Source organism: Neoarius graeffei, chromosome 6 (assembly GCF_027579695.1).
Source record: "Neoarius graeffei isolate fNeoGra1 chromosome 6, fNeoGra1.pri, whole genome shotgun sequence".
Classification (NCBI taxonomy): Eukaryota; Metazoa; Chordata; class Actinopteri; order Siluriformes; family Ariidae; genus Neoarius; species Neoarius graeffei.
Genome location: NC_083574.1, coordinates 35,966,161 through 35,993,759, shown reverse-complemented (window position 1 = coordinate 35,993,759; position 27,599 = coordinate 35,966,161). Strand labels below are relative to the sequence as shown.

The following is a 27,599-nucleotide window of genomic DNA, read 5'->3' as shown; positions in this document are numbered from 1 at the left end:
ACTGCTCTTTACTTACTTGTTTCAGGGTTAATTAATTGTTGAAGTCAACATTCATAATAAGTGTCCTATTCCTTCGATTGCTTGCATTCTGAGATAAGCAAGAGCGGGGGGATACGTAAGTGAGCAGTACCTCACAGTTCATCTTGTTATTTCTTGATTAGGGATTTGTTTATCTCTGAATAAATTTATTTCAATCAAAGGTTGGATTTGACTAATTTTTTCAGCGTGAGATGACGCAACTTCACCAAAAGGTGGATTTTTTCTAATCCTTTTACTAATGTTTACAAGGGGTGCCAATAATTATGGATATAGAGTATATATCCCTCTCTTTTTCGAGGGAAGGGTTTTGTGCCTGAGTCGTCCGGGATGTGAAAAGCTGCATTGCAGCATTCCTCTCAACGGAATGGGGTAGAACTCATGTGATCTGTATCAGAGCAGTTACTGTAGCTCAGTGCTTTCTACTATTGCCCCGAGCCATCACACAGACGATGTCCTCGTTTAGCAGCATGTTAACCCATATAACCATCACCTAACAGTAACCCTGAATGAGTGAGACTGTTGAAAACGACTTGGATTCCGAGTAATAGATATTTGATTGGAGGAAATGATGGAGAAGTCATGTACTTTTTGTGTTCTGGTCAGTTACGGAGTGTTAGTCCTGAATGCTTAGTTTGGCTTTGACCTGACCGTATGTGTATTCACATTGTTTCACTGTGTGGTTAAGTGACTTTGGCATTGTCGCAAGGTTGTCATAGCTGACAGAATGTGATAACAGTCCTTTCAAGAACAGAATACATGCACATAATATTAGTAGATTAGTTTCTTTTATATTACTGTATACAAATGGTCTGTATAATATAATGGGAATATGTTACGTAACCCGAACTCTGCACGGCCTGTTTGGAGTTGTAAAAGTAACTTTTGTAATGTGTAATTAAAGAACTCAGTCAAGTAAAAGACCTTATCTTCTTTTCACCTTTCTGCAGGGCTGCGCATGACATCAGTCTGGAGGAGTTTGATGATGAAGATCTGTCCGAGATCACAGATGACTGTGGCATCGGCCTCAACTACGACTCTGATCCTTATGAAAAAGTAAATCATCTTCTCTTCTATTCATAATAATAATAATAATAATAATAATGTGACTAAAGTCACAGTAATTTGTGCTAGCTGTTACAAACCGGGACGTCTGATCACCGTACCCTATAGATCCAGAACGGTAAGAGATAGAGAATGATGCTTAGTGAGGAAAAGTTGTGCCCTGCTGCCCTGAGCAAAATAAAAAAAAAACTGATAGAAAAAATCATGAAAATTGACAGAGTTATAAGTGATTGAAAAAAAATCCCATTTTTCACAGATCATTCTGGATCAGTGATCCAGATCAGCACCAAAAGTCATAGCAACATAATTCATCCCAGAGGTATTCTTCATGTGGGATTTGATGATTGGTTGAAAACTGAAGGAGAAATAGCGTCCTAGAAAACATTACGAGAATAATAATAAGAAGAAGAAGAAGAAGGTAAAAAGATCCTGAGTAAGAGTAACAATTTGCGCCAGTGCTGTTCGCACAAATTAATAATAATACACAAAGGGGTCCGCTGTTCTAGGATAGTGATCAACCATGAGGGATGTGACATTTCCACTCTGAAGTTGATCACTTTCCTGTAACAGCACGTCCTGAGCTGTTTTATTTCTCTTATACCCAAGTCCTTTGCCAACAACATCTATAAAATTAAAGAAAGTCTATCTATTTATAGTTATATTTAACGTTGTGGAACATCCATGAAACAGGTTGCTTACCACAGCTATAAGCAGTTGTTCTCTCACTGTCTAGCACAGCATCTTGCCTCCTTAGATTTTACCCTGGGGTAAAACTTAAAGCTACACATTTACCTCTGATCATTACGAAGCACTGAAACTGCTGACTGCTTCCGTAAATGCTAAACAAACTTCTCCTTATAGAAAACCTCATCATATAAAATTTGTGTGTAAATTATTACTAGTAATTAAATTAATTGAGCTAAATATCTGGAATTGTACTTTATTTATCATAATAATTATGTTAAACATGGCACGAATCTAATGCAGAAAATAACTGATGACTGCGATATGATTTGATGGTAGTTGCATCAACAAGTTAAGAAATAGTAATAATTTGTCTGTTATCAGAAGAAAATCTGATCGATCAAATAAAGTGAATGATTTGATTGTTTGGGCGGCACGGTGGTGTAGTGGTTAGTGCTGCTGCCTCACAGCAAGAAGGTCCGGGTTCGAGTCCCGTGGCCGATGAGGGCCTTTCTGTGCAGAGTTTGATGTTCTCCCCGTGTCCACGTGGGTTTCCTCCGGGTGCTCCGGTTTCCCCCACAGTCCAAAGACATGCAGGTTAGGTTAACTGGTGACTCTAAATTGACCGTAGGTGTGAATGTGAGTGTGAATGGCTGTCTGTGTCTATGTGTCAGCCCTGTGATGACCTGGCGACTTGTCCAGGGTGTACCCCGCCTTTCGCCCGTAGTCAGCTGGGATAGGCTCCAGCTTGCCTGCGACCCTGTAGAACAGGATAAAGCGGCTAGAGATAATGAGATTGAGATGAGATTTGATTGTTTGTCGAAATCATTTACAACACAGAGGTAAAGCACACAGAGATTAATAATAAAGAGAAAGGTAAACAACAATAGAATACAAATTGTATGAGAATGAAAAATGTATAGATATAGTTACAAATATCATCATTAACCGCTATCTCCGCCTGCAGCAGAATGCGCACTAACATGAGATAGTTGCTTCCATAGATCTCAATCTTTAGCAAGAGTGTTCAGGGAATTTATATCAAGACCTGTCTATGCTGTGATGTTATCTCTCCATCTCTTAGGTTGCCAACCCCTGTTTCTCTTTCCATGAATCATGTCTTCCCAACAGATCTTGTTGACGCCACAACCCATTCGTTTTATGTGGCCAAACAGTTTGAGTACTTTACTTCTGATGATGGAGGTGATTGGTGGCAATTGGGTTATTTGTCTAAGGTGGTGTTTACATTAGACCGTATCAGCAGATCATCAGATTAACGTTTTTAAAACGATTCACGTGTACACAGCAACGCCAATACACGATTCGCGTGCACACAGCAACGCCAATACACGGATACGCTAATCACATGACTAATTAGACGGCACGTAAGTTGAAATGTGTCAGTGCGGCTCAGCGCTTCCTCCTCAGCGGCTGCGCTCCAAATCACTCCGCCCTGAACAGCGAGTGCCCTCTGGAGGGTGCGCACTCCGGTCCTGCGCAGCTCACAGAGCGCGCGAGTGAAGCGCAAGAGCAGTGATTCGGGACTGAGCCGCTGTGTGTGTGATCCCAGTGCATATCGGGCATGCGCAAGTCACTCACCACTTGCAAGTGGAAGGATGGCAAGCCTAAAGACAATCATAACTACACAATGGGCAGTATTTGCATCTTACCATGAACAACATTAAGAATGACAAAACAAAGCATTATATTCATACTTTTATACTCTTTAATGAAAAACAAAAAGGTGATACAAGGCGGAAACAATAGCAGGAAGTGAAGTCCGCGCCGTTTTTCAGCAGTCATGTCACATGACCAGCGTGGCATGAACAACACCAGCGAATCAGGAAGGTGGATGTCACAGTGACATTGTCCAATGACGACGTCAGCTAGAGCTCAGCACTGCGTTTCCTCGTATCTCAATGTTTACACAGCACCGGATCAGATACGAACTGGGTCGAATACGTGGGCCCTGGTGGATTCAAGTTGTTCCGCCTGTGGAGTCGTTTCCCGGCGTTTTAATGTGAACGGACAGTGCATCCGCGACGAAAACGAGACGGATACGGTCTAATGTAAACACCACCTAAGATCTTCAATTCTGACATGGTCTGAGAGTTTGATGTTAGTCATAAGTTGCATTACGTGATTTTGAAAGACTTTCAGTTTCTGTAGTGCAGCAGAAGTCCAGTTGACACATTCTAGTCCATATAAGACTACAGGAAGAACATAGGTGTTGTAGATGCTTGATTTTATGTGGTATGGGATCCGTTTTGAAGTTAGTGCAATTTTGTTCTTATCAAAAGCAGCCCAACCAAGTCCGAGTCTATGGTTCACAGCTATCATTCCGTCATTTTTTGAAGAGAGCTTGTGTCCGAGGTACAGTGCCTTGCAAAAGTATTCATCCCCCTTGGTGTTTGTCCTGTTTTGCCGCATTACAAGCTGGAATTAAAATGGATTATTGGAGGGTTAGCACCATTTGATTTACACAACATGCCTACCACTTTAAAGGTGCACATTGTTGTTTTATTGCGACACAAACAATAATGAAGATGAAAAAAAAACAGAAATCTGGATTGTGCATAAGTATTCACCCCCTTTCATATGGAACCCCTAAATAAGAGCTGGTCCAACCAACTCACTTCATAAGCCACATAATTAGTTGATTAAGATCCACCTGTGTGCAATCAAAGTGTCACATGATCTGTCACATGATGTCTGTATAAATCAACCTGTTCTGGAAGGACCCTGACTCTGCAACACTACTAAGCAAGCAACATGAAAATCAAGGAGCCTCCAAACAGGTCAAAGTTGTGGAGAAGTATAGATCAGGGTTGGGTTATAAAAAATATCCCAAACTTTGAATATCCCACGGAGCACCATTGAATCCATTAGAGCACAATTGAAAGAATATCGCACCACTACAAACCTGACAAGAGAAGGCCGCCCACCAAAACTCACAGACCGGGCAAGGAGGGCATTAATCAGAGATGCAACGAAGACACCAAAGAGAACACTGAAGGAGCTGCAAAGATCCACAGCGGAGATGGGAGTATCTGTCCATAGGACCACTTTAAGCTGTACACTCCACAAAGTGGGGCTTTATGGAAGAGTGGCCAGAAAAAAAGCCATTGCTTAAAAAATCACATTTGGAGTTTTCCCAACAGCATGTGGCAGACTCCCCAAACACATGGAAGAAGCTTGTCTGGTCAGATGAGATAAAAACTGAACTTTTTGGCCATCATGAGAAATGCCATGTGTGGCGCAAACCCAACACCCTGAGAACATCATTCTTACAGTGAAGCATGGTGGTGGCAGCATCATGCTGTGGGGATGTTTTTCATCTGCAGGGACAGGAAAGCTGGTCAGGACTGAAGGAAAGATGGATGGCACTAAATACAGGACAATTCTGGAGAAAAACCTGTTTGAGTCAGTCAGAGGTTTGAGACTGGGACGAAGATTCACGTTCCAGCAGGACAATGACCCTAAACATACTGCTAAAATGACACTGGAGTGGTTTAAAGGAAAACATTTAAATCTCTTGGAATGGTCTAGTCAAAGCTCAGACCTCAATCCAACTGAGAATCTGTGGCATAACTTGAAGCAGTTTTGCCTTGAGGAATGGGCAAAAATCCCAGTGGCTAGATGTGCTAAGCTAATAGAGACATACCCCAAGAGACATGCAGCTGTAATTGTAGCAAAAGGTGGCTCTATAAAGTATTGACTTTTTTTTTTTGGGTGGGGGGATACTTATGCACACTCTAGATTTCTGTTTTTTCATCTTAATTATTGTTTGTCTCATCTCATCTCATCTCATCTCATCTCATCTCATCTCATCTCATCTCATCTCATCTCATTATCTCTAACCGCTTTATCCTGTTCTACAGGGTCGCAGGCAAGCTGGAGCCTATCCCAGCTGACTACGGATGAAAGGCGGGGTACACCCTGGACAAGTCGCCAGGTCATCACAGGGCTGACACATAGACACAGACAACCATTCACACTCACATTCACACCTACAGTCAATTTAGAGTCACCAGTTAACCTAACCTGCATGTCTTTGGACTGTGGGGGAAACCGGAGCACCCGGAGGAAACCCACATGGACACTGGGAGAACACGCAAACTCCGCACAGAAAGGCCCTCTCTGGCCACGGGGCTCGAACCCAGACCTTCTTGCTGTGAGGCGACAGTGCTAACCACTACACCACCGTGCTGCCCATTATTGTTTGTGTCACAATAAAAAAAAAATCTGCACCTTTAAAGTGGTAGGCATAAATCAAATGGTGCTAACCCTCCAAAAATCCATTTTAATTCCAGCTTGTAATGCAACAAAACAGGACAAACACCAAGGGGGATGAATACTTTTGCAAGGCACTGTAGATGAATTCAGAAACTTGCTTTACTAGTTTGCCATATATTGTAAGGTTGAGGTCTGGATTAGATTTGTCTGTTGTCATGCAGTCTGTTTTTGATATGTTGATAGAAAATCCGGCTTCTGCAGCATGTTTAACAAGAGAGTTAACAAAAGATTGTAAGTCCTGACAGGATTCATTTACAGTATTCCAGAAATATCATCAGCGTAGCTGAGATTGGAGAGGAGGTGACCGCCAGTTGAGAATCCAGATTGACAGTCATCTTCAGTTTTAGAGAGTATTGCGGCTATTACAATGCAGAAGAGTATAGCTGAGTACATCTCCTTGTTTAACTCATCTCATCTCATTATCTGTAGCCGCTTATCCTGTACGGGGTCGCAGGCAAGCTGGAGCCTATCCCAGCTGACTACGGGCGAAAGGCGGGGTACACCCTGGACAAGTCGCCAGGTCATCACAGGGCTGACACATAGACACAGACAACCATTCACACTCACATTCACACCTACGGTCAATTTAGAGTCACCAGTTAACCTAACCTGCATGTCTTTAGACTGTGGGGGAAACCGGAGCACCCAGAGGAAACCCACACAGACACAACATGCAAACTCCACACAGAAAGGCCCTCGTCGGCCACGGGGCTCGAACCCGGACCTTCTTGCTGTGAGGCAACAGCGCTAACCACTACACCACCGTGCCGCCCTCCTTATTTAACTCCTTTAAAGATATTGACAGATCTTTAGGTGCCAATATCAGTCTTGACAAATGCTTTTGAATTATCATAGGTGAGTTTTAGGAGGTTTATGTATCTCTTGTTGATTCTGGTGATTTCAAGAAATTTCTATAGACATGGAAGCTTCACACTATTGAACGCTTTGGAGAAGTCTATGACGCATAACTGGTGTGTTGAATTCTATGGATTTCTCGATTATTTGTTCAAGAGCAAAGATCTGTTCTATCTGTTCTATCTACAGTCATGTGAAAAAGAAAGTACACCCACTTTCAGTTACATGGTTTTACCAATCAAGACATAACAAAAAAATCATATGATCCTTACCAGGTTGTAAAATTATGCAAATCTATCCTCAGGTGTAAAGTAACACACAACAGATTCCACCATGTCATTATTGAACAAAAATTAAGTGAAAATGCAGAATCCATGTGTGAAAAAGTAAGTACACCCCATGATTCAATAACTTTGCAGCAATAACTTGAAGCAATCATTTTCTGTATGATTTTCTCAGTCTCTCACATCGTTGTGGAGGAATTTTGGCCCACTCATCTTTACAACATTGCTTCAGTTCATTCATGTTTGAGGGCATTTGTTTATGCACAGCTCTCTTAAGGTCCCACCACAGCATTTCAATTGGGTTGAGGTCTGGACTTCGACCTGGTCATTCCAACACCTTGATTCTTTTCTTTTTCAGTTGTAAAAGATTTGCTGTTGTGCTTGGGATCATTGTCCTGTTGCATAACCCAATTGCAGCCAAGCTTTAGCTGTTGGACAGATGGCCTCACGTTTGCCTCTAGAATACTTTGGTATACAGAGGAGTTCATGGTTGACTCAATGACTGCAAGGTGCCCAGGCCCTGTGGCTGCAAAACAAGTCCAAATCAATCATCAGCCCTCCACCACCATGCTTAATGGTTGGTATGAGGTGTTTGTGCTGATATGCAGTGTTTTGTTTTCGCCAAACATGGCACTGTGCATTATGGCCAAACATTTCCTCTTTGGTCTCATCTGTCCAAAGGATATTGTTCCAGAAGGGTTGTGTCTTGTTCAGATGCATCTTTGCAAACCTAAGCCGTGCTGTCATGTTCTTTTTAGATAGAAGAGGCTTTCTTCTGGCAACCCTTCCAAACAAGCCATACTTGCACAGTCTTTTTCTAATTGTACTGTCATGATCTTTAACATTTAACATGCTAACTGTGGCCTATAGAGTCTTAGAAGTAGTTCTTGGTGTTTTTTTTTTTGCAATTTCTCTGAGCATTGCACGGTCTGACCTTGGAGTGAATTTGCTGGGACGTCCACTCCTGGGAAGATTGGCAACTGTCTTGAATGTTTTCCACTTCTGAATAATTTTTCTCACAGTAGAGTGATGGATTTCAAATTGTTTGGAAATGGCCTTATAACCCTTCCCAGACTGATGTGCAGCAACATTTGCTTCTCTAACATGTCTTTCTCCTTGGCATTGTGTTAACATACACCTGAGTGCTCCAGACCAGCAAACTGCCAAAACTTCTGCTTCTTAAGAGGTGGCCACACTTGCTGATGATCAATTAATGAAATTAATTTGAACAGCAACACCTGGCTGCTAACTGCCAAATGATTTTTTATTATGTCCTGACACTTAAAACCTAGACTTGAAAGAGGGTGTACTTTCTTTTTCACATGACTGTATCTGTTCTAGTTGCAAATAACTGATAGACAAATAAGAGAAATAGATAACAAGTTGAAGCTAAACGGTCGATATACACTGAGAATGAAGGCACTGTTTGGATAATACTATGTAAAGTAGGGAAACAGCAAAGGTTATTCTCACACTGAAGATACCTTTAAGCAGATTTGCTGAACACTTAGCTGTGCCGGTGAGTCTGCATGTCCAGAAAGTCTTATGTATGGACAGATTTCAGTGAGAATTACACCGAAGGTGTTGCCTCGGTTGAGTCAGCTTGTCCTGCAGCAGAGATAGTGGAGAAAGTCTTATGACTCAGTGTGCGCAATTGTTCAGTTGAGACAGCAATGAAAGTCTGAAGTTCTGTCATGCGTCTCTGTCTTGCAATGGCCGAGGCTCACTGAGACCAATGTGGGTTACAGTCGAAAGCTCTGAAGTTAGAAATGATGGTCCAGGTGGATGGAAATCCAATGCCTCACTCACAGAACTTACAAATGGATATGAGCTTCTTGGATTTATACTGTGGAATGGTGAGGCGTGTCCATTTTTGTGACTCTCTTCATTTGGTGATGCTGATTGGCCGGTTGTCCAAAGGGATATCCTAAGGTGGGGTTTACATTAGACCGTATCAGCGGATCATCAGATTAACGTTTTTAAAACGATTAGTGTGCACACAGCAACGCCAATACACGATTCGCGTGCACACAGCAACGCCAATACACGGATACGCTCGGCTCCGCAGGCATCCTGCGCTCCAAATCACTCCGCCCTGAACAGCGAGTGCCCTCTGGAGGGTGCGCACTCCGGCCCTGCGCAGCTCACAGAGCGCGTGAGTGGAGCGCATGAGCAGTGATTTGGGACTGAGCCGCTGTGTGTGTGATCTCAGTGCATGTCGGGCATGCACGTCACTTACCACTTGCAAGTGGAAGGATGGCAAGCCTAAAGACAATCATAACTACACAATGGGCAGTATTTGCATCAGTATTTGCAGTATTTTCATACTTTTATACTCTTTAATGAAAGGTGATACAAGGCGGAAGTCCGCGCCGTTTTTCAGCAGTCGCGTCACATGACCAACGCCAGCGAATCAGGAAGGTGGATGTCACAGTGACGTTGTCCAATGATGACGCCAGCTAGAGCTCAGCACAGCGTATCCGCGTATTCTCAATGTTTACACAGCACCGGACCAGACACGATCTGGATTGAATACGTGGACCCTGGCGGATTCCCGTTTCCCGGCGTTTCCAGGCGTTTTAATGTAAACGGACAGTGCATCCGCGAAGAAAACGAGACAGATACGGTCTAATGTAAACTTGGCCTAATTCACAGCCATCTAAAGACTATGCTTTGGAAATAACGTTCTGTCCAAATCATGAAACTGAAGTACTGTGTATTCACAGAACTCCAAAGTTCCAAGCATAATTTTCCTCCCTTAATTTTCTCCCTAATTTAATCATGGCCAATTCCAAAATACAATGATAAATAAAGTGTATATTAATTTGGCGCAATTTTCAGTTATTTTGCGTTATTTCAGTGTCATTTTGTTTATTCACGTTGTACTGTAAGTACCTTGGGTTTCAGTGACACAATAACAATAGACTGTTTGGGGAGAGCATATGAATAAGTGCAAGTTAAATGAGAAACAAGCATTTTCTGAGCACTCAAGCCCTCTCTCTTACACTCCAATTGTTCTGTTTTGTCACCTTGAGATAAGAGGCAGCAGTCTGTTCTGTACTGTAGAGTATTAAATGAGTTGTGCATGCAACTGCTATTTATATGTGTTTCTGTTTGGTGTCCCAGTGCTTTGCTCATCAAAGCGCACCATGGGAGTCCATGTCAGTTGGTGCACTTACATGTTAATAACTTTTTTGAAATGAGGATTTAAAATGTGCACATACAAAACCAATGAAATGCAGTTAGCATCTAACCAGAAGTGCAAAACACTGCAGCATTGTGGTGCTATGTGTTACAGTATATACAGTGATGGACAGTGACCATCCATCCATCCATCCAATCCATCCTGTGCAGGGTCGCAGGCAAACTGGAGCCTATCCCAGCTGACTATGGGCGAGAGGTGGGGTACACCCTGGACAAGTCGCCAGATCATCGCAGGGCTGACACATAGACACACAAACAACCATTCACACTCACATTCACACCTATGGTCAGTTTAGAGCCACCAGTTAGCCTAACCTGTACCGGTATGTCTTTGGACTGTGGGGGAAACCGGAGCACCTAAAGGGAACCCACGCAGACACGGGGAGAACATGCAAACTCCACACAGAAAGGCCCTTGTTGGCCACTGGGCTTGAACCTAAAACCTTCTTGCTGTGAGGCAACAGTGGCCATTTCACCACCATGCCGCCCTGGTCGAAATACAACAAATAAGACCATAAATAAGATAGTGAAGGTCCTCAATATTGGCATGTGGAATGTGTGGACTCTATAGTCCTGGATAACATCAAAGCAGACAGGCCGGAGAGAAGAACTGCACTAGTCACCAGGGAACTAGCTCACTACAGTGTGGACATAGCTGCCCTCAGTGAAACATATCTAGCGAACAAGAGCCAGCTCATGGAACATGGTGGTGGTTATACCTTCTTCTGGAGTGGTCGCAGCAGCACTGAACAGCAAGAGGCAGGCGTTGGGTTTGCTGTAAAGTCCCACCTCGCCCAAACTTACCAAACTCCCGGAGGGCATCAACGATCGCCTGATAACACTTCAGCTCCCACTTGGAGGCAAGAAGAACGCAATGTTGATTAGTGCTTATGCTTCCACAATAGATGAAACGCATCACCAAGGCCCAGAAGAAATGAGCTGCGCGGAAAGCTCGAACTATTGCCACCCTCACTACAGCACCTACTCACGCGTGCCTGACATGTGGGTGCACCTTCAAAGCCTGGATTGGCCTCATCAGTCACCTCCGGACCCACAACCGCCACCCACCAAATTGAAGTCACGGTCATCTTCAATCCCGAAGGACGAACATCATTAGTTAACCCATATGTACAGATGTTTATATGTACACTAAAGTGGCAGTGTGTACAGCAGCAGTAGGAACACATGTCCAGTTATTTATATGCACAGTAATATTGCGTAAGTGGCATAATTTGTGCAAGAGATGAATAGTGAAAATGGTAAGTTAAAGTACTGAACAGCACAGGATGAGTGCAGTAATGTTAGCAAAGTGATGGTGTGGAGTTCCTGCCTCAGGGAACAAGCTCTTCCTGAGCCTGCTGATGCAGGACCTGAGGCTTTGGTAACGTCTGCCAGATGGGAAGGAGAACATTGCATGGTTAGGGTGGGTGGCATTCTTGATGATGTTGTGTTACTCACCCTGCCCAAGCATCACTTGTGATAAATGCTCTCAATGGAAGGTAACTGAGTTCCAGTAATCCGTTGGGCAGTTTTCACCACCCGCTGGAGTGCTTTATATGTCTATAATCAAGCCGCTAAGGAACAGAATTGAAAATTGAGAAAGTAATAGAATAGAATTGAGCAGGAATGTGGAGTCTTAACTAATGTGTGAGTCTTGTCTGTAACTGAATGGTCAATAATGCCAGGTCAATTATAACCCAAAAAACAACCAGTAACAAACCCTGGTTGTACATATATAACGGTTAAGGTTCACTTCGCTTCTCTCCCTCTTTTTCTTTCTCTCTCTGTGTTGTGTGATGTACAGAAACGCCACAACCAGTCCGGGTCTGTTGTACTTGAATAAAAATCAGGCACGGAGCAAACAAGCCACGTCACAGCTCCTCTGACGCTGGCAAAAGAGCACCAATATAGATAAAATAAATAAAACACAATGAAACATAGTGGTTAGCGCTGTCGCCTCACAGCAAGAAGGTTCTGGGTTCGAGCCCTGTGGCCGGTGAGGGCCTTTCTGTGCGGAGTTTGCATGTTCTCCCCGTGTCCGCGTGGGTTTCCTCCGGGTGCTCCGGTTTCCCCCACAGTCCAAAGACATGCAGGTTAGGTTAACTGGTGACTCTAAATTGACCGTAGGTGTGAATGTGAGTGTGAATGGTTGTCTGTGTCTGTGTGTCAGCCCTGTGATGACCTGGCGACTTGTCCAGGGTGTACCCCGCCTTTCGCCCGTAGTCAGCTGGGATAGGCTCCAGCTTGCCCGCGACCCTGTAGGACAGGATAAAGTGGCTAGAGATAATGAGATGAGATGAGACAATGAAACATAATGGCATACCTGATACGTTAAAGCAAACAAAACACAAAATCAGTCATGGAGCGAGCAAGCCGTGTCACAGCTCCTGCCAAACAAAACAGGTAAACCACTTCATAATACTGTAACAGTTTTCTTGCTTCAAAAAATATTGGTTCTGTTCAACATGAATTCAGTTAATGTACAGAGAACCAACAGTGTATTGGCGACCTATGCTAACTACCACGCACCTACAGCTAGCATGCTACAGGTTGCAGCGTGGGATTACCAGTGTGCACAAATTAACTTTAACATACATCAATATCATTCAACAAAAACAAATGGCTCTTGCAGCATATGCATAATCCAAGATGACACTTAAACATGCCCAACATGACAACTGCAAGAGTGAGGATAAAAGAATGTGAATATAACCCTGAGTAGGACACCACATACCTCTGACACTGTCCAGTAGCAAAAGAGACAGAGCGGGGTGTAATCGCACAACTTACTGTAAGGAGGTCCACCATGGGGGCGCACCTATGCCACAGCCCCTGCCCCCTACTCTGTACACTAGGCATGGAAAAGTAAAAACAATAAAACGCGCACAGATTTGGGGGCGGAAAAACCCTCTTTAGTAGGGAAATTTAGGGAACCACAACCAACCCCGCTACACATACTCCTGTCCTACAGATTGAAGAAAAAAAAAAACCTATATTCTTAAAGGGGAACTGAAATCATTTTTAAACTTGCTTTATTTCTTAATTAACGTGTTCTTCAATTACATTTTCGGTTTTAGTAACCTTATATTATGACTTGTATTGGAAACTAATTGCAATTAAATATGATACTTATTGGTCTATTCGGTTTTTAGCCATGTTGAATTTAGTTCGTTTGGTCCACGGCAGGCGTCGCTTATCCGCGCAATCTTCACGGGACTTGTGCGAGACTTCGAAACGTGAAGTGTCAGCCAGGTGTCAGTGCCGCCAATTTGAAAACTGTTTTTCAAACGAAACATTGCACAAAAACAAGTTTAAATGACAATTACTGCCTACTTTTTTCAAACTTTCCTGATCGCTATCAAAACAAACAAAACTTCCAGCTTGATTACATCAGCATTTGAAAGAGGGCACGCGCGTCTTTTGACAACGTTGGCAGATGTCGGTCACTTTGATTTCCGCTGTACGTTTTACTTCCGTCCTACGCTACCGTTCAAAAGTTTGGGGTCACCCAGACAATTTTGTGTTTTCCATGAAAAGTCACACTTTTATTTACCACCATAAGTTGTAAAATGAATAGAAAATATAGTCAAGACATTTTTCTGGCCATTTTGAGCATTTAATCGACCCCACAAATGTGATGCTCCAGAAACTCAATCTGCTCAAAGGGAGGTCAGTTTTATAGCTTCTCTAAAGAGCTAAACTGTTTTCAGCGGTGCTAACATGATTGTACAAGGGTTTTCTAATCATCCATTAGCCTTCTGAAGCAATGAGCAAACACATTGTACCATTAGAACACTGGAGTGAGAGTTGCTGGAAATGGGCCTCTATACACCTATGGAGATATTGCACCAAAAACCAGGCATTTGCAGCTAGAATAGTCATTTAGCACATTAGCAATGTATAGAGTGGATTTCTGATTAGTTTAAAGTGATCTTCATTGAAAAGAACAGTGCTTTTCTTTCAAAAATAAGGACATTTCAAAGTGACCCTAAACTTTTGAACAATAGTGTACGATGTCTCGCACAGGTCTCAACGAATCTCGTTTACAGCCATTGCTTTGACATATGGACTGATATATTACAGAGCGTATTTCAAACACTCATAACTTGCTGGAGCAGCGACAAAATAGCGATCAAAAACACATTCATATATTTAATAAAATGAGAAATAGAATTTTGATGATAAAAAATTGCTTTCAGTTCCCCTTTAAATGTTTAGAATCTTTACTGCTAACTCGAATTAACTAACGAGATTTTTTAAAATGTCATATTAGTGAATGATCAATTCATGATCTCACTGTGAGTGCTGTAGCTGCTTAATACGAACATGAGCTAGTCACCATGAGCAGCATAAAACATATTGGTTGCAAGCAGGAAATCAGCAAGGTCATGCTAGTTGCACCAAGGCCACCTTTATTAGCAAGGTTTTGATATAAAACTGGCAGTGTCTCAATTAGCAAACAAGGTTATTGCAGCAATACAAAAGTATGCATGCTGTCCGGGTTAGGGTGTGCTTGAGTGTGACTTTTTTTATCCAAGAAAAAAATCAGTTAGCATCAGTCGGAAGTAGCTTTACCAGATCGTTCAGGTTGTTCTCACTCCTCGTTGGTTGGTGGTAGATGTCTGATCTGGTTTGTTCTCACCTTTCCCCCTCACTCTCCTTCTCACACCCCCTGAAAATGAACTTCATAATGGCTGAAATGAGGCGTAATATACATGGCTGGTGGTCAAAGTATATCCTATGGATAAGAAGCAGTGAACCTGCGTAGTTTCTGTATTTTTATTTTTATTTTTGTATATTGTGGGTAGCGACAACAGTGTTTCTTTTCAGACATAACAATATGTGTGTATGTGTGTGCTGACTGTATCTAGGGGGTGTTTAAATGTTTCATTGCAGAGGCTGTGTGCCATGGCTGCCGCAGTGGAGGAGAGTGGTGATCCAGTGAAATCTCCTCTCCTCTCCTCTCCATCTGTCCTCTCCTTCTCTCCTCAAGACACATTTACTGCCTTAGGATTCTACTCTGCCTCTTTTGCTTCCCTTAATGTTGCCATATGTCTGATTAAGTGTGATGAGTTTTTGCATGTAATTGCATTATCCTCACTGTGATTACATAATCCAGGTGATTGTTCATTTGACTCTGGCTGATGATTGGTCGCTTCACAGATTGCTTGGTTGGTTTACAGTATTCAGACCATCAAACCACATAACATTGAACTGAAGATAGAGACAATAATCCACCATCACACACACACACACACACACACACATCTCTGCTGTGCAGATTAATTATTAATCTTTGCGACTCACAGTGTCCACAGCTCACCTCAGCTTTTATCACAGCCTAGCTTCTTTTCAGTGCCAGTATTACATAACTGTCTTTAAGGCCAAAATCCAAAGCTAGCTTTCCCTTCTCCATCAGCTGAATGCAGTGTAGGTTTATGGGATTTTAATGATGCCACTATGGAACACGTGTATATGGACGGTAACGCTGCATCAGTCGCAGTAATACTGCACCATGGGTAGTCGGCGAGAAATGAGTTATTACGTTTTAAAGTGAGACGGCCTTTCAATTTCATAAAATCGCTGAAGTGTAGTTCCCTCTGAAATGTGGTCATTGTGATATATGTTTATTTCTGCAGTTTCTCAAAAAACAAACAAACAAAAAACCCCAGGCCATTCTGTGGCTTCGAAGTTATTTAATTTAATTTGAAGGGATTCCCGAGTAAATAATGTGCATGAAATCGCTCGCTTTGCGCAGTCGAGCAGACAGAAGAAGTCCGTGTGTGCGCGCATGCACAGGTTTGCCTTCTTCTTCTTTTTCTTTTGGGTTTTACGGCAGCTGGCATCCACAGTGTTGCATTACTGCCATCTACAGGTTTACCTTTGACTGTGCACTGACAGTTCCATCATTCTGTCGCTAAACGAACAGTTGATCACACCGGGGTGCTCGCTGACCACCGATATTTATTAGTTTGGTCCTGCGTTTCCTTTCTTTCATATATAACATAACGTCTTTTTTCTCGCTTTCCGTTACTGTAGTCGGTCTTTCACGTTTCATTCACGTCCAACATTTTCCTCTCCCGTTTCCAGTTTGGATCCCACAATGCCTTGCCCGAACGGGGAAAGCCCACCATGTGATGCATGACATAATAATAATAATAATAATAATAATAATAATAATAATAATAATAATGTTAAATTTATATAGCGCCTTTCAAGAAACCCAAGGACGCTTTACAATTATAGCCAAGGAAAAATAAATAAATAAATAAAAAATAAAAATAATAATAATAAATAATAAATAAATAAATAAATAAATAATAAAAAAATTAAAAGTCCACCAAGTAGGGGTCAGGATGTAATTCCTGTGGTGTAGCAGCCACAGTCCCACCGAAAGGCGCACGAAAACGAGTCCCACATCTCCAGCACCGCTGCCATGACGCCGTCAGCAACATTGCTCGAACACCATGCCATGGATCCACAAAGCGAGCAGAGAAGCTCCGCCAAGCAGAGCGCTGGTATGTCCAAACCGCCTGCACAGCCGCCGCGACACCACCGAGCAACATCGCTCGGAACATCACGCCAAGCGTTAAAGCGCAGAGCGCTGGACAACCACGATGTAAAATGAGCAATGAGCTCACTGCAGTCCACAGCTGGGAGCACAGGCATCGCCCACAGCGAACCAAGGCCTGGAGGGAACTGACGCCCAAATTAGGTCCAGAGCTACACCACAACCGGCGGACAAAACACTCAAACATCAAACTACACAAACACACAGAAAAAAAAATAAATAAAATGAAAATAGAAAAAGAAAGACAATAAAAATTAAATAAAAAAAGCTCTGGTGAGAAGTGGCAGCCAGAACGCGCACGACGTACTCTCAACCGGAAACGGAAACGAAAAAAAAAATCATAATATCTTGAATTGGGTCATGGTGAAGCAGGAAAAAATAGCGGAGAATTTAGGGCCACGTGACTCTAAATTCATTAATTGTTCTATTAAAAAAATGAATAAAATTGGAAGTCTGTGATTCGAATTCAGTAGCTTTTGGTCCACTAAATAAAAATAATTGGGTGTCGGGGAAAATTATTTTTATGACCTACACTTGAAAAATCTGAAAGGCAGTCTAGCTTTAAACACTGATGAGTGACAGTATGATGACTGATTAATCAGCCTATGTTTGACATTCAGTGTTCGAAATACCCGTCTGCAGTCTGCATTTTGCAGAATGATTTTCAAGATTGCAGAAGAAAAATTAAACAACCTGCAATTTTGCAGAATGAAAAAATCAGGCTCAGGATTCAATGGTTCTCAATTTAGCAAACTAGCGGCGCTGTAAATAAACTGAAACCTGCGCCGCGTGAACCTGACGGCGTTTTCCAGGTCAAAGTTGAGCAATATTTATGTAATACCAACAAAAGGCGACGACAACCAAATGAGGGCAGTTGCCATTTTCCGATGTAAGATTTCGTCACTTTTAATACCCGCCGGGAGGACCCGACAACTACCTCGGCAGTGTTCGGCAGTTTCCGCCATGCATCTCCCAGAATTCAATGCGGCACAACAAACATGGCTCCCAAGAAGAGGATTGTTTCTTCGGGGCAAGAGTCCGACAAAAACGCCAAGAAAACAAGGACGATTTTGTCGTATCTCGGCAAAACCGGCAGCCAGCATGACTCCAACAACAACAGCGACAGATCGCGCGTCCGCGAGGGGGACAAAAATGAAGACGGTTGCTGCTGACTAGTTTTTATCTTCCATACATATATATTGGTAAATTGTATAGGTTTGTATATATTGTATTGTTGAATCATGCAAAATTATACTGATATTATATCCCTTTTGAAGACAGCAACAGTATTTTACCTTTATTCATAGATACTTTTGAATATTTTGTTTTCTCATACCAAGCTACACTAATACATGTTTTGTGTACATGTTCTATTGTTTTTTTACTAGTGCTGTCTTGCCTGTGGTGCAGACTAGCACAAAGTAAAACACTTGCCCTAGACAAAGCTCATAGGTTCAGTTCTGTAGCTCTCAGTTCTGCCGTGATTAGTTTGTACCCAGTTCTTTGTTGTTAGTTTAGAGCAGTAGTTCTCTGCAGTCGTTCTCAGTTCAGTTCATGACCTTACACTTTAGAAGCCAGGCAAACACAATGAACCCAAACGTCTTTCCATTTGCCAGTTGGGTTTTATTCCTTAATGGCATCAATTCTTTGCATCATCTTAAGATGTGACAGAGTGTAGAATTGAAGCCTTGCTTTCAATTTAAAACTACAGGTTGCAGATGCAAACACTGAATGAAGTACATTTTGGGTAACAATCTATTATTCAAGCTAGAAACTTAATCTTGACAAAATGTAACATGACGTGTAACATGAAAATGAATGTTTTGTTTCTTGAAGAACAGTTGTGTTCTATTTTTTATTGTGGTGATACCTTTATTAGTATGTTGTGTGGAAGGATAATGTGTGGGTGTGATTAACTAGTACATTTATGAATTAGTTGGTATACTTCAAGTTGTAGTAGCCCGTAGTGTCAGGGCGAGGGGGATGAAAGACCTGTGGCGGTATCATGGAATGATAACTTTGCTGCAGAGAAGGATCTGTGAAGACTGAAATTAAAAATAGAGTGAGAGAATAAAGAATTACAGCAATGCTATGAGTTGTAAAGCTAGATATGATGTAAATATAGGCATTATTAGGTTGAGAAGGGTGTAGAATGGAGGCTTGTGTATTTGCAGAAAATATTTCCAAATTGCAGAACAAAATTTTGACATTCTGCAATATTGCAGAACACTGGAAAAAAGTATTTCGACCACTGACATTAAATACATTAAGAAATCTGAGGACAAGTGTAGCAGAATGAGTCTCTGTCCTTTTTGCTTTTCCTGGGTGATATATTATATTATATTATATTATATTATATTATATTATATTATATTATATTATATTATATCATCTCATCTCATTATCTCTAGCCATTTTGTCCTGTCCTACAGGGTCGCGGGCAAGCTGGAGCCTATCCCAGCTGACTACGGGCGAAAGGCGGGGTACACCCTGGACAAGTCGCCAGGTCATCACAGGGCTGACACATAGACACAGACAACCATTCACACTCACATTCACACCTACGGTCAATTTAGAGTCACCAGTTAACCTAACCTGCATGTCTTTGGACTGTGGGGGAAACCGGAGCACCCGGAGGAAACCCACGTGGACACGGGGAGAACATGCAAACTCCGCACAGAAAGGCCCTCGCCGGCCACGGGGCTCGAACCCGGACCTTCTTGCTGTGAGGCGACAGCGCTAACCACTACACCACCGTGCCACCCCATATTATATTATATTATATTATATTATATTATATTATATTATATTATATTATATTATATTATATTATATTATATTATATAACACAGTGAATATATTTTGGCTTGAATGTCTTGGACAGTTCTTATGTGCTTAAGTTCTCATGAAAGCCTTGTGTGCAGTTGCTCACGTGTGTGTGGGTGTATTTGACATTTGCGCTGTTTTCTTTTTTTCTGAAATGAAAAATATATAGCAAAAAAAAAGCACCATCCTTTTGGCTTGGGATTCCTTGTATGAAAAGAGAAGTGAACTGTACATGTTTGTAAAGAACAGTGTACTTACTCGACCTTAGAGACACAAAGTTAACACGTTTTTATCTGCAACAAGCTTACGACAAAATACAAGGCTATACCTCCCTGTCTCACTGAAGTCAGTCTCCGGTTTCATGATTTATTCATTCAGTCTGTCATTTATAACTCCTGCTGTCCTGCTGAATCTGTGTTCAGAAGGTATGGACTCAGACTGAGCTTCATTTGTGAGAAATTGATTTGGACAATAATTATCAAATAGTTTTGTAAGATGTATGCTCGTGAATAAATGTGCTTTAGAGCTGTGCATTTTGGTGAGTAATTGTGGATTAAGCTGTGCAGTGTATAAGCTGGGGTATTAGTGTCCAGCTAAGCTGCAGTCTTAATCAGAGATCTGAGGCTGAGCTGCTTTTCCCATAAACCTCTATGCTGAGAGAGAGAGAGAGAGAGAGAGAGGGAGTGTATCTATGTATAGATGTTATCTATTGAACAGTTATTCCACTCAATCTCGTCGTACATGAGCTGATTGCCGACGTGGTGCATAGCGCCGAGTCGGCTATAAGCTATGTATGACGAGATTGAGTGGAATAACTGTTTTATTCTATCCACATTCACTGGATTTTGAGAAACAGAGCATGTTTATTTTTATTTTTTACAAATTTGATAAATAAAAACTTTATACAAAACGTCTGACGAAATAATTTCCGCTGAGAATGTAAACAAACCAGCAAAATGACAGGAGCAATTTGTGAAAAATGCGATAATAATATGTCTGAAGGTTCTCAGTCATCTAGGTCATAGTAAACCGTGGTTGGTAAAGAAGGGAACTGGACTTGCTTGAAATTCTTGAAGCCGTTTCATCTCTCATCCGAAAGGCTTCTTCAGTTCTGTCTGACTAGTGGGGAGTTTGAAGTATTGCTGGGTTTCAGTCACGTGACTTTTCTTAGTGGTTTTACCGGAAGTGAAATAGCTGGTGGTCTAAACGGCTGCTGTAGTGCAAACAACTAGCGATAATTTATCAGAGTATGCTCGTAATCTAGAAGCCACTGCTCGATTTAGATATATTCAGAAGATTGCTATGTGCAATGGAATCGACCCCTACAGTCTGGGAAAGAAGGATTCGTCATACGATCTCGAAAACTACCCTTCAGTCGAGTTCCCCGACATCTCAAACTATCTGGTGTTGCAGACGTCCTTCTACACCGCAAAACAGATGAAAGCGTGGAAGAGTATGGAGGCTTACAACTTTTTTGTATGTGGCTGGGTAAAGGACCTCGGGATCAAGTCGCTGCCGAATGAATCCTGTATTGTTTTTGCCCGTGTAAGTATGTAAGCTTTTCGTTCGCGTCTTTACAACGAAGCGCTGCAAGTTGAAGTGTAAACAAATAACAGTTCTCTTGATTCTCACTTGTGTTGGCTCTTATCTCTCAGCTAAATCATTCACAAAGATCATCAGAAACCCCTTTAAAGACCTGGAGCTTAGTTAAACAAGACGGAGAAGTGATCACGGCGCATTGTAACTGTATGGCTGGGGAAGAATTTTGTCGCGACCTTCATGCATATAGACTTTGTGAGGAGTAAACAAAGAAACAGCTGGGGACTTTTGCGCTTTGTGACTAAAAAAAGTACCGTAAAATAACGACACGTAGCAAGAAAAGTACTTGGAAAACACTAAGGACAGAGCTGAGAGGGAAATACAAACCTTTCACCAAGTGATCACTGCAAACTCGAGCGTGCTTCGACTCGGCTCCCTTCGATTTCAGTGAGAGGTTCAAAAGCCACCTTTCTCGACGTCGTTTTGTGAAATCCTGTGTTCGTTCACCTTTTTTATTAGTTCACGGGGAACTCTGAAGAAACTTTTATCAGTTTCACAGTTTGTTTGATCGATTCGAGCAACCTAAAACAACGCAAGCGTAAGGCATTTTTCATGCGAGCAATGCACCTTCTCCATACAAATGCTCTGTCAACTGAGCTTTGGTAGACCACCAGCTAAAGTTTTGAATAACTAATGAGGCAGATGTGACGTCATGTGAAACCCAGCAATTTATCCTCTAGTGGATCAAAAGCAACCCTAAGGAGAGTCGTTGAGGTCACCTGGGTCATTGAGTCTTCCTGTAGGTTTAGGTCCCTGGAGGCCGGGTGTGAACGGTGTTAGCAGCCTCGAGAGTCATTAGAGTGATCTGTGGGTTGCTGGCTCTCTCTGCCATCATGTGAGTCATTGAAGTCAGCTGAGTTTTGGTGTGGATGTGTGTTCAGTATTCTGGGAAGTATGCTAAGGACTGCATTGTAGGTGGCTGATAAGTGGTGTCTCAGATAATAATAATCCTTGACAAATAAAAAAAAGATACGTTCTTACCATCAAATATTTGCATTCCATATTTTGTTGCTTTTTTTGTATTTTTTGGGGTTTTGTTTTCAAGTAGAGTTTTTATTTCGTCCTCGGTTGGTTCAGCAGCAGCTCCACCATTTTGTTTTTCTCTACTCATAGTATATGAGCTGATATCCTAGTAGTAGAGTAGCCAATCAGAGCGTGCAATTGCTCATATCCAGTGAATGTGGATAGAATAATATACATTATACACAAAACACTATAATAAATTATTGGCACTGTTGGAACGTGCTTTTTTTTTTACAGTGGTGGCAAGGTCTCATTTATGGCATAAAAAGAACGATGTTTTGCAAACTATTACAGATTAGTACAGAATTGACTAGTGTGTGATATGGGTCTATTTTTCCTGTTGTTTTCTTCTGGCTGGTTAAGGCTGAGTAGGATGTGCTTGTGAGTAGTTGATGTCATGTTTAAATAGAAATCAGAAATAGGGATGTGCTTATCTCAGTTTCCTGCTTCATTCCAAGCGCAGAAAGTAAAATGATTGCTTTACTGCTTAGTCAGTCTCTTCTTCTTTACATCAGCTTTATTTGGATAGCAATATTGTCACAAAGCAGATTTAAATTACTTAAATACGCAAGCCAGAAGCAACAGTGGCGAGGAACCAGACTCCAAAAATGAAACCAACCAACCTAATCAAAATCAGAGAAAGAAAGTCAAAACCAGGGAAACCATGAAGGAATGTTTAGAATTGCAAATTAAATACTGGGAACGATGGATGGTGTGGACTGGAGTCTGTGGTGATGCGGAATGTGAAGCCATGGCTGTGGAACCGGATTTTACACACACACAGACACACACACACCGGCCACTTCATTAGGAACACCCATCCACCTGCTGTTTTATGCAGTTCTCTAATTAGTCGATCCCTTGACAGCAGCACAATGCATAAAACCATGCAAATACAAATCAAGAGCTTCAGTTAATGTTCACTTCAAACATCAGAATGGGAAAAATTGTGATCTCAAAATGTGACTTTCACTGTGCCATGGGTGTTGGTTTGAGCCAGATGGACTGGTTTGAGTATTTCAGAAACTGCTGATCTCCTGGGGGTTTCACACACAACAGTCTCTAGAGTTTACACAGAATGGTGCGAAAAACAAACAATATTGAGTGAGCGACAGTTCTGTGGATGGAAACAAACGCCTTGTTGAAAAGAGAGGTCAGAGGGAAACAGCCAGATTAGTTCGAGCTGCCAGGAAGCAGGGGCGCTTTATCAACACCCGTGGCCCAGGGGCTACTGGGTTTTTTGAGGCCCCTCATAGGCTACCTGTCAACCCTACCCTTACCATTGGCCAGGAAAACACTCTTATTTTATTTGCAATACGTATCAAGCATTTACAGTGTAAGCACGTAATTAGCCTAGAAGCCTACGATAGGTTACGTTTGGCTCAGCGTAGCTGCGCAAGGCCCACGCTCACATCGCTCAACACATCCGACCACAGAGGGAGAGAAGAACGCGCGCATTATCATTACAGAGCTGGTTCTGATTATTACCACGGACAGGACAGTGATACTGCGTAACTTTCATGCAGGGGCATGGCCAGAGATAACCACACAAGCGCGCGTACGCTAATGTAGACCTATGTGTTGTAAACATAAAACACACACACCTACAAACAAGTCCTTTTAAAAAATAAAATACATAAAAATAGCTCGGCGGCATGAAAACAAACATTCACTGCAAGTCAAGGTACTTGGCTCGGCGGCCACATGAAACGTAAACACCATGGACAGCGGCCAAACTCCTAACTCTACAGACCGAAATACACGAAACCAATTCCTACTAGGGTCTATTTTACCGATCTATGTTCAAGCATCATGCAAGTCTTCCTTCTCCTTGAATAAGACCGTGCATTCAACTGCCTTTTTGACATGACTGCATCAAAACACCACTTGCAACAATATTTCACGCACTCCATCAAGAAAAAAGTTAAACATGATGAACACGGGCATACTGTTTTGAGCATACGATTTTTTAAAAAGAAACTAGCTACATCAAAGTCCTTCAATAAACCCATCCTTTAGCGCAAATGAGCTTAACCTAGTTCAAAGCATGATGCTAGCAGTAGCTGCATAAGGCAAAATCATGTGGGCCTTTCGTCAACAACAAGCCACGGCGGGCAAACATTAATAATCAAGTGTCCTTACCTTAAAACGTTGTCTTGACCACAGAACTTCTCAAGTATTTCACTTAAATCCACACGGGTTAACAACACACCCAACACAGCTAGTGAGAAATGTGGATATGCGCTAGCTTTGTATTGCTATTCCCCTCAGTATGCTTACTCTGTCTGCTGCCCGAACTGTGAAAATTATAGGCTACAATCTTTTCATCAATTTCTTCAGTAATGCCGTTTTAGACATTTTATTATCCCCATCGTCCTGCCTGTCATCCCTCCTCCTCACGGTTTCATTTGAGTAGCTGACACCCTCCTCTTCCTCAGCACAGTTCCAGTTTGTCTCATCTGCCTCGCTGACTTGGTTCTCCTCCACCTTCACAAACGTAAAAAACAGTACCTTAATGTAATAATATGCTATCCGTTACCTCATAGCATATCTAGTCTAGCTACACATAGCCTAGCTGCTGGTACGGCTGATAACTGATAAGTAGCTGATATTCTGAACAGATTGGTGATCCTTACCTTAAAGTCTGTGACTTTAGGCAACGATTCTATCATTACCTGCATCTCTCTTTTTTTTTCCTTTTATGCGCCCCCGCTAACATGTGAACGCTTCATCTTTCAAAGCCTCTAAATTTGTGTCTCAGTAGTCTGTAGTCTGCAGTCTTTGGCGCGCTTTCGTGCGTGACGTTACATTTTGTTAGATTTTATTCTGGTACAGTTGTGGGTGTTCGTTTTGCGAACCACATCCACCATGTCTCTTACAGCAGGCTACTGTGCGCTCATTTATTTCTAACCTTATTTCTATCCGTACATTAATGTAGGCCCACGATTCCGACAGTTTATTATTTTATTAATATTACAAGGCCCCTTTACGAGGCCCCTGATTGGCTGTGGCCCAGGGGCTTGAGCCCCCCGAAGCCCCCTCCCTTAAAGTGCCGGTGCCAGGAAGCATATAATAACTCATAGCAACTCTTTACAACCGTGGTGAGCAGAAAAGCATCTCAGCATGCAAAAATAGAAGACCACATTGGGTTCCACTCCTGCAGCCAAGAACAGGAGTCTTAGGGTGTATTCAGACCAGGATAGTCTGATAGTTCACTTGCTTTGGTCCGAACCAAATGGTTTTTTTATTTTTTCATTTTGGTGCGGTTCGCTTTCACACTGTACATTTTAGTAAGCGGACCAAAATCTGTCAACAAAGCCACGCGCCCTGAGGTCGTTCAGCTATTGGTCAGAGACGACACGCGCACAAAGCGTTAAGTTCAAAAGTAGTCATGGAGGCTTTCCGTGCTGTTATTCTTTTTAATGTCATCAAAGCTATATGTTTTTTCCATTTTTTACTGTTTTCACAATTGTGCGATTACTATGCTGTTGTACAAGTAATTTATCAACGACGACTTCAAAGGGCAAGGCGGCTACGGAGGATAGCGCTGATGAGCGCACATCATGTTGTGACAGTTTGGCTCTTCACGCAAGACGGAGGAGGTATGTGTCGGGATATTCACCTTATCCATCGTAATAGATGAATTTCTTTTTTGCGTCGCTAGTACCGCCACTTTTTGAAAGAATGTCCCTGATTTTAATGTAGGTCTGACGGAGTTTCTTCACTTTTAGCCGACATTGTTCTGGGGAGCGCGTGAACCCCTTCTCCTTCATTTTCTCACTGAATACAGCAAACACGTCGGCATTTTTGTGTGTTCTCTCCAAAAGCTCAGATATGTGGACATCTGCCCATATATCCACAAGGGTACGCGTTTCTTCCTCGGCCCACGTTTGCCCCCTACTCATTTTTTGTACTCTGTAGTCTAGCCTACCACTGGTCTGAATGACTGAACGACTGTTGTAAGGTTCCCTTGACAACCGAAACAGTGCTTGCGCTTTGCGGTGGAGTGTCAAGACTCTGTTTCCCATAATGCTCGACAAACGACGGAAGCTCCCGAGGTACAAAAAAGCAAAACTGTCGGATTAGGTCCGGTCTGCTTTCACGCCTCCAAAAGGTCCGCACCAGAGTTCCTTTGGTCCGGACCGAGTCTGACTTTGCAGCTTGGTCTCGGTCCGCTTGTTTGGTCCGGACCAGAGTTCGGTGGTTTGTATTCAGACCAACCCAAAAGGTCCGGACCAAGGGAAATTTGGTTCGTTTAGTCGTTTGGTCCGGACCAAACAACGTAGGTGTGAATACGCCCTTAGAATCAAGAATGAGTTCCTGTTAAAGTGGCCGGTGAGTGTATAACTTAGAGAAATATTGAATTTACTAATTTGTTGTTTAATTTCATTGTGGTGACAAAATATTTTAATTCTTTTAATGGGGATGTGAGAGGAGCAGTAATGGAGCTGAATTTATTAATACTGTAATTTGCAATTTGCAGGAATCTCTGAAAGTCCTTAATTCACCACAGGCACATGAAATTTGCATTTTTTTCCTCCTTTGAAGAAGACCTGCCTCTCTGGAGGTCTATGCAGGACCTTTCGTACATGATGCACATTATTTTCAAGAGAGGGGAAATAAATCAAGATGCAATAACACAAATTTTACAACAATGTACCTGAGGATGATGTGTATGAATACTTTGAACGCAGAGGGAGAGGGTGCATTGACCAGTCCATATGACATTACAAAATATCCATAGTGTCCAAGCTCTTGGGGAAGGATAAATACTTTCATGGCAGCTGAAATGTCCTTATGAATATTAAATCGATTAATTGGGGTTAAACAGATGAAGATTTTTCCTCAGTCATACAAGTGTCATCAGATACTTCCATCACTGTCATGCTTGAACAGGTTTGGGTTGATAAGAGAGGTCAGAGGAAAATGGCCAGATTAGTTCGAGCTGCCAGGAAGAATACAGTAACTCATATAATCACTCTTTACAACCGTGGTGAGCAGAAAAGCATCTCAGCATTCAACAGCAGAAGCCCACATTGGGTTCCAGTCCTGCAGCCAAGAACAGGAATATTAGAATCAAAACCAAGTTCCTAATAAAGTGGCCAGTGAGTGTATATTCTGACCATCCATTCCCATCCATTCATTATCTATACCAC

General features: G+C 42.2%; 1 protein-coding gene across 1 annotated transcript in view; it reads left to right on the top strand.

Moving 5' to 3' along the window:
• The window catches only part of mapk8ip2 (mitogen-activated protein kinase 8 interacting protein 2), a 186,397-nt gene that overhangs the window by 132,179 nt on the left and 26,619 nt on the right, over positions 1-27,599 (top strand). Inside the window, exon 2 of the mRNA XM_060922899.1 lies at positions 987-1,092. Coding sequence (XP_060778882.1) covers positions 987-1,092 — 106 coding nt within the window. The remainder of the gene's footprint in view (positions 1-986; positions 1,093-27,599) is intronic.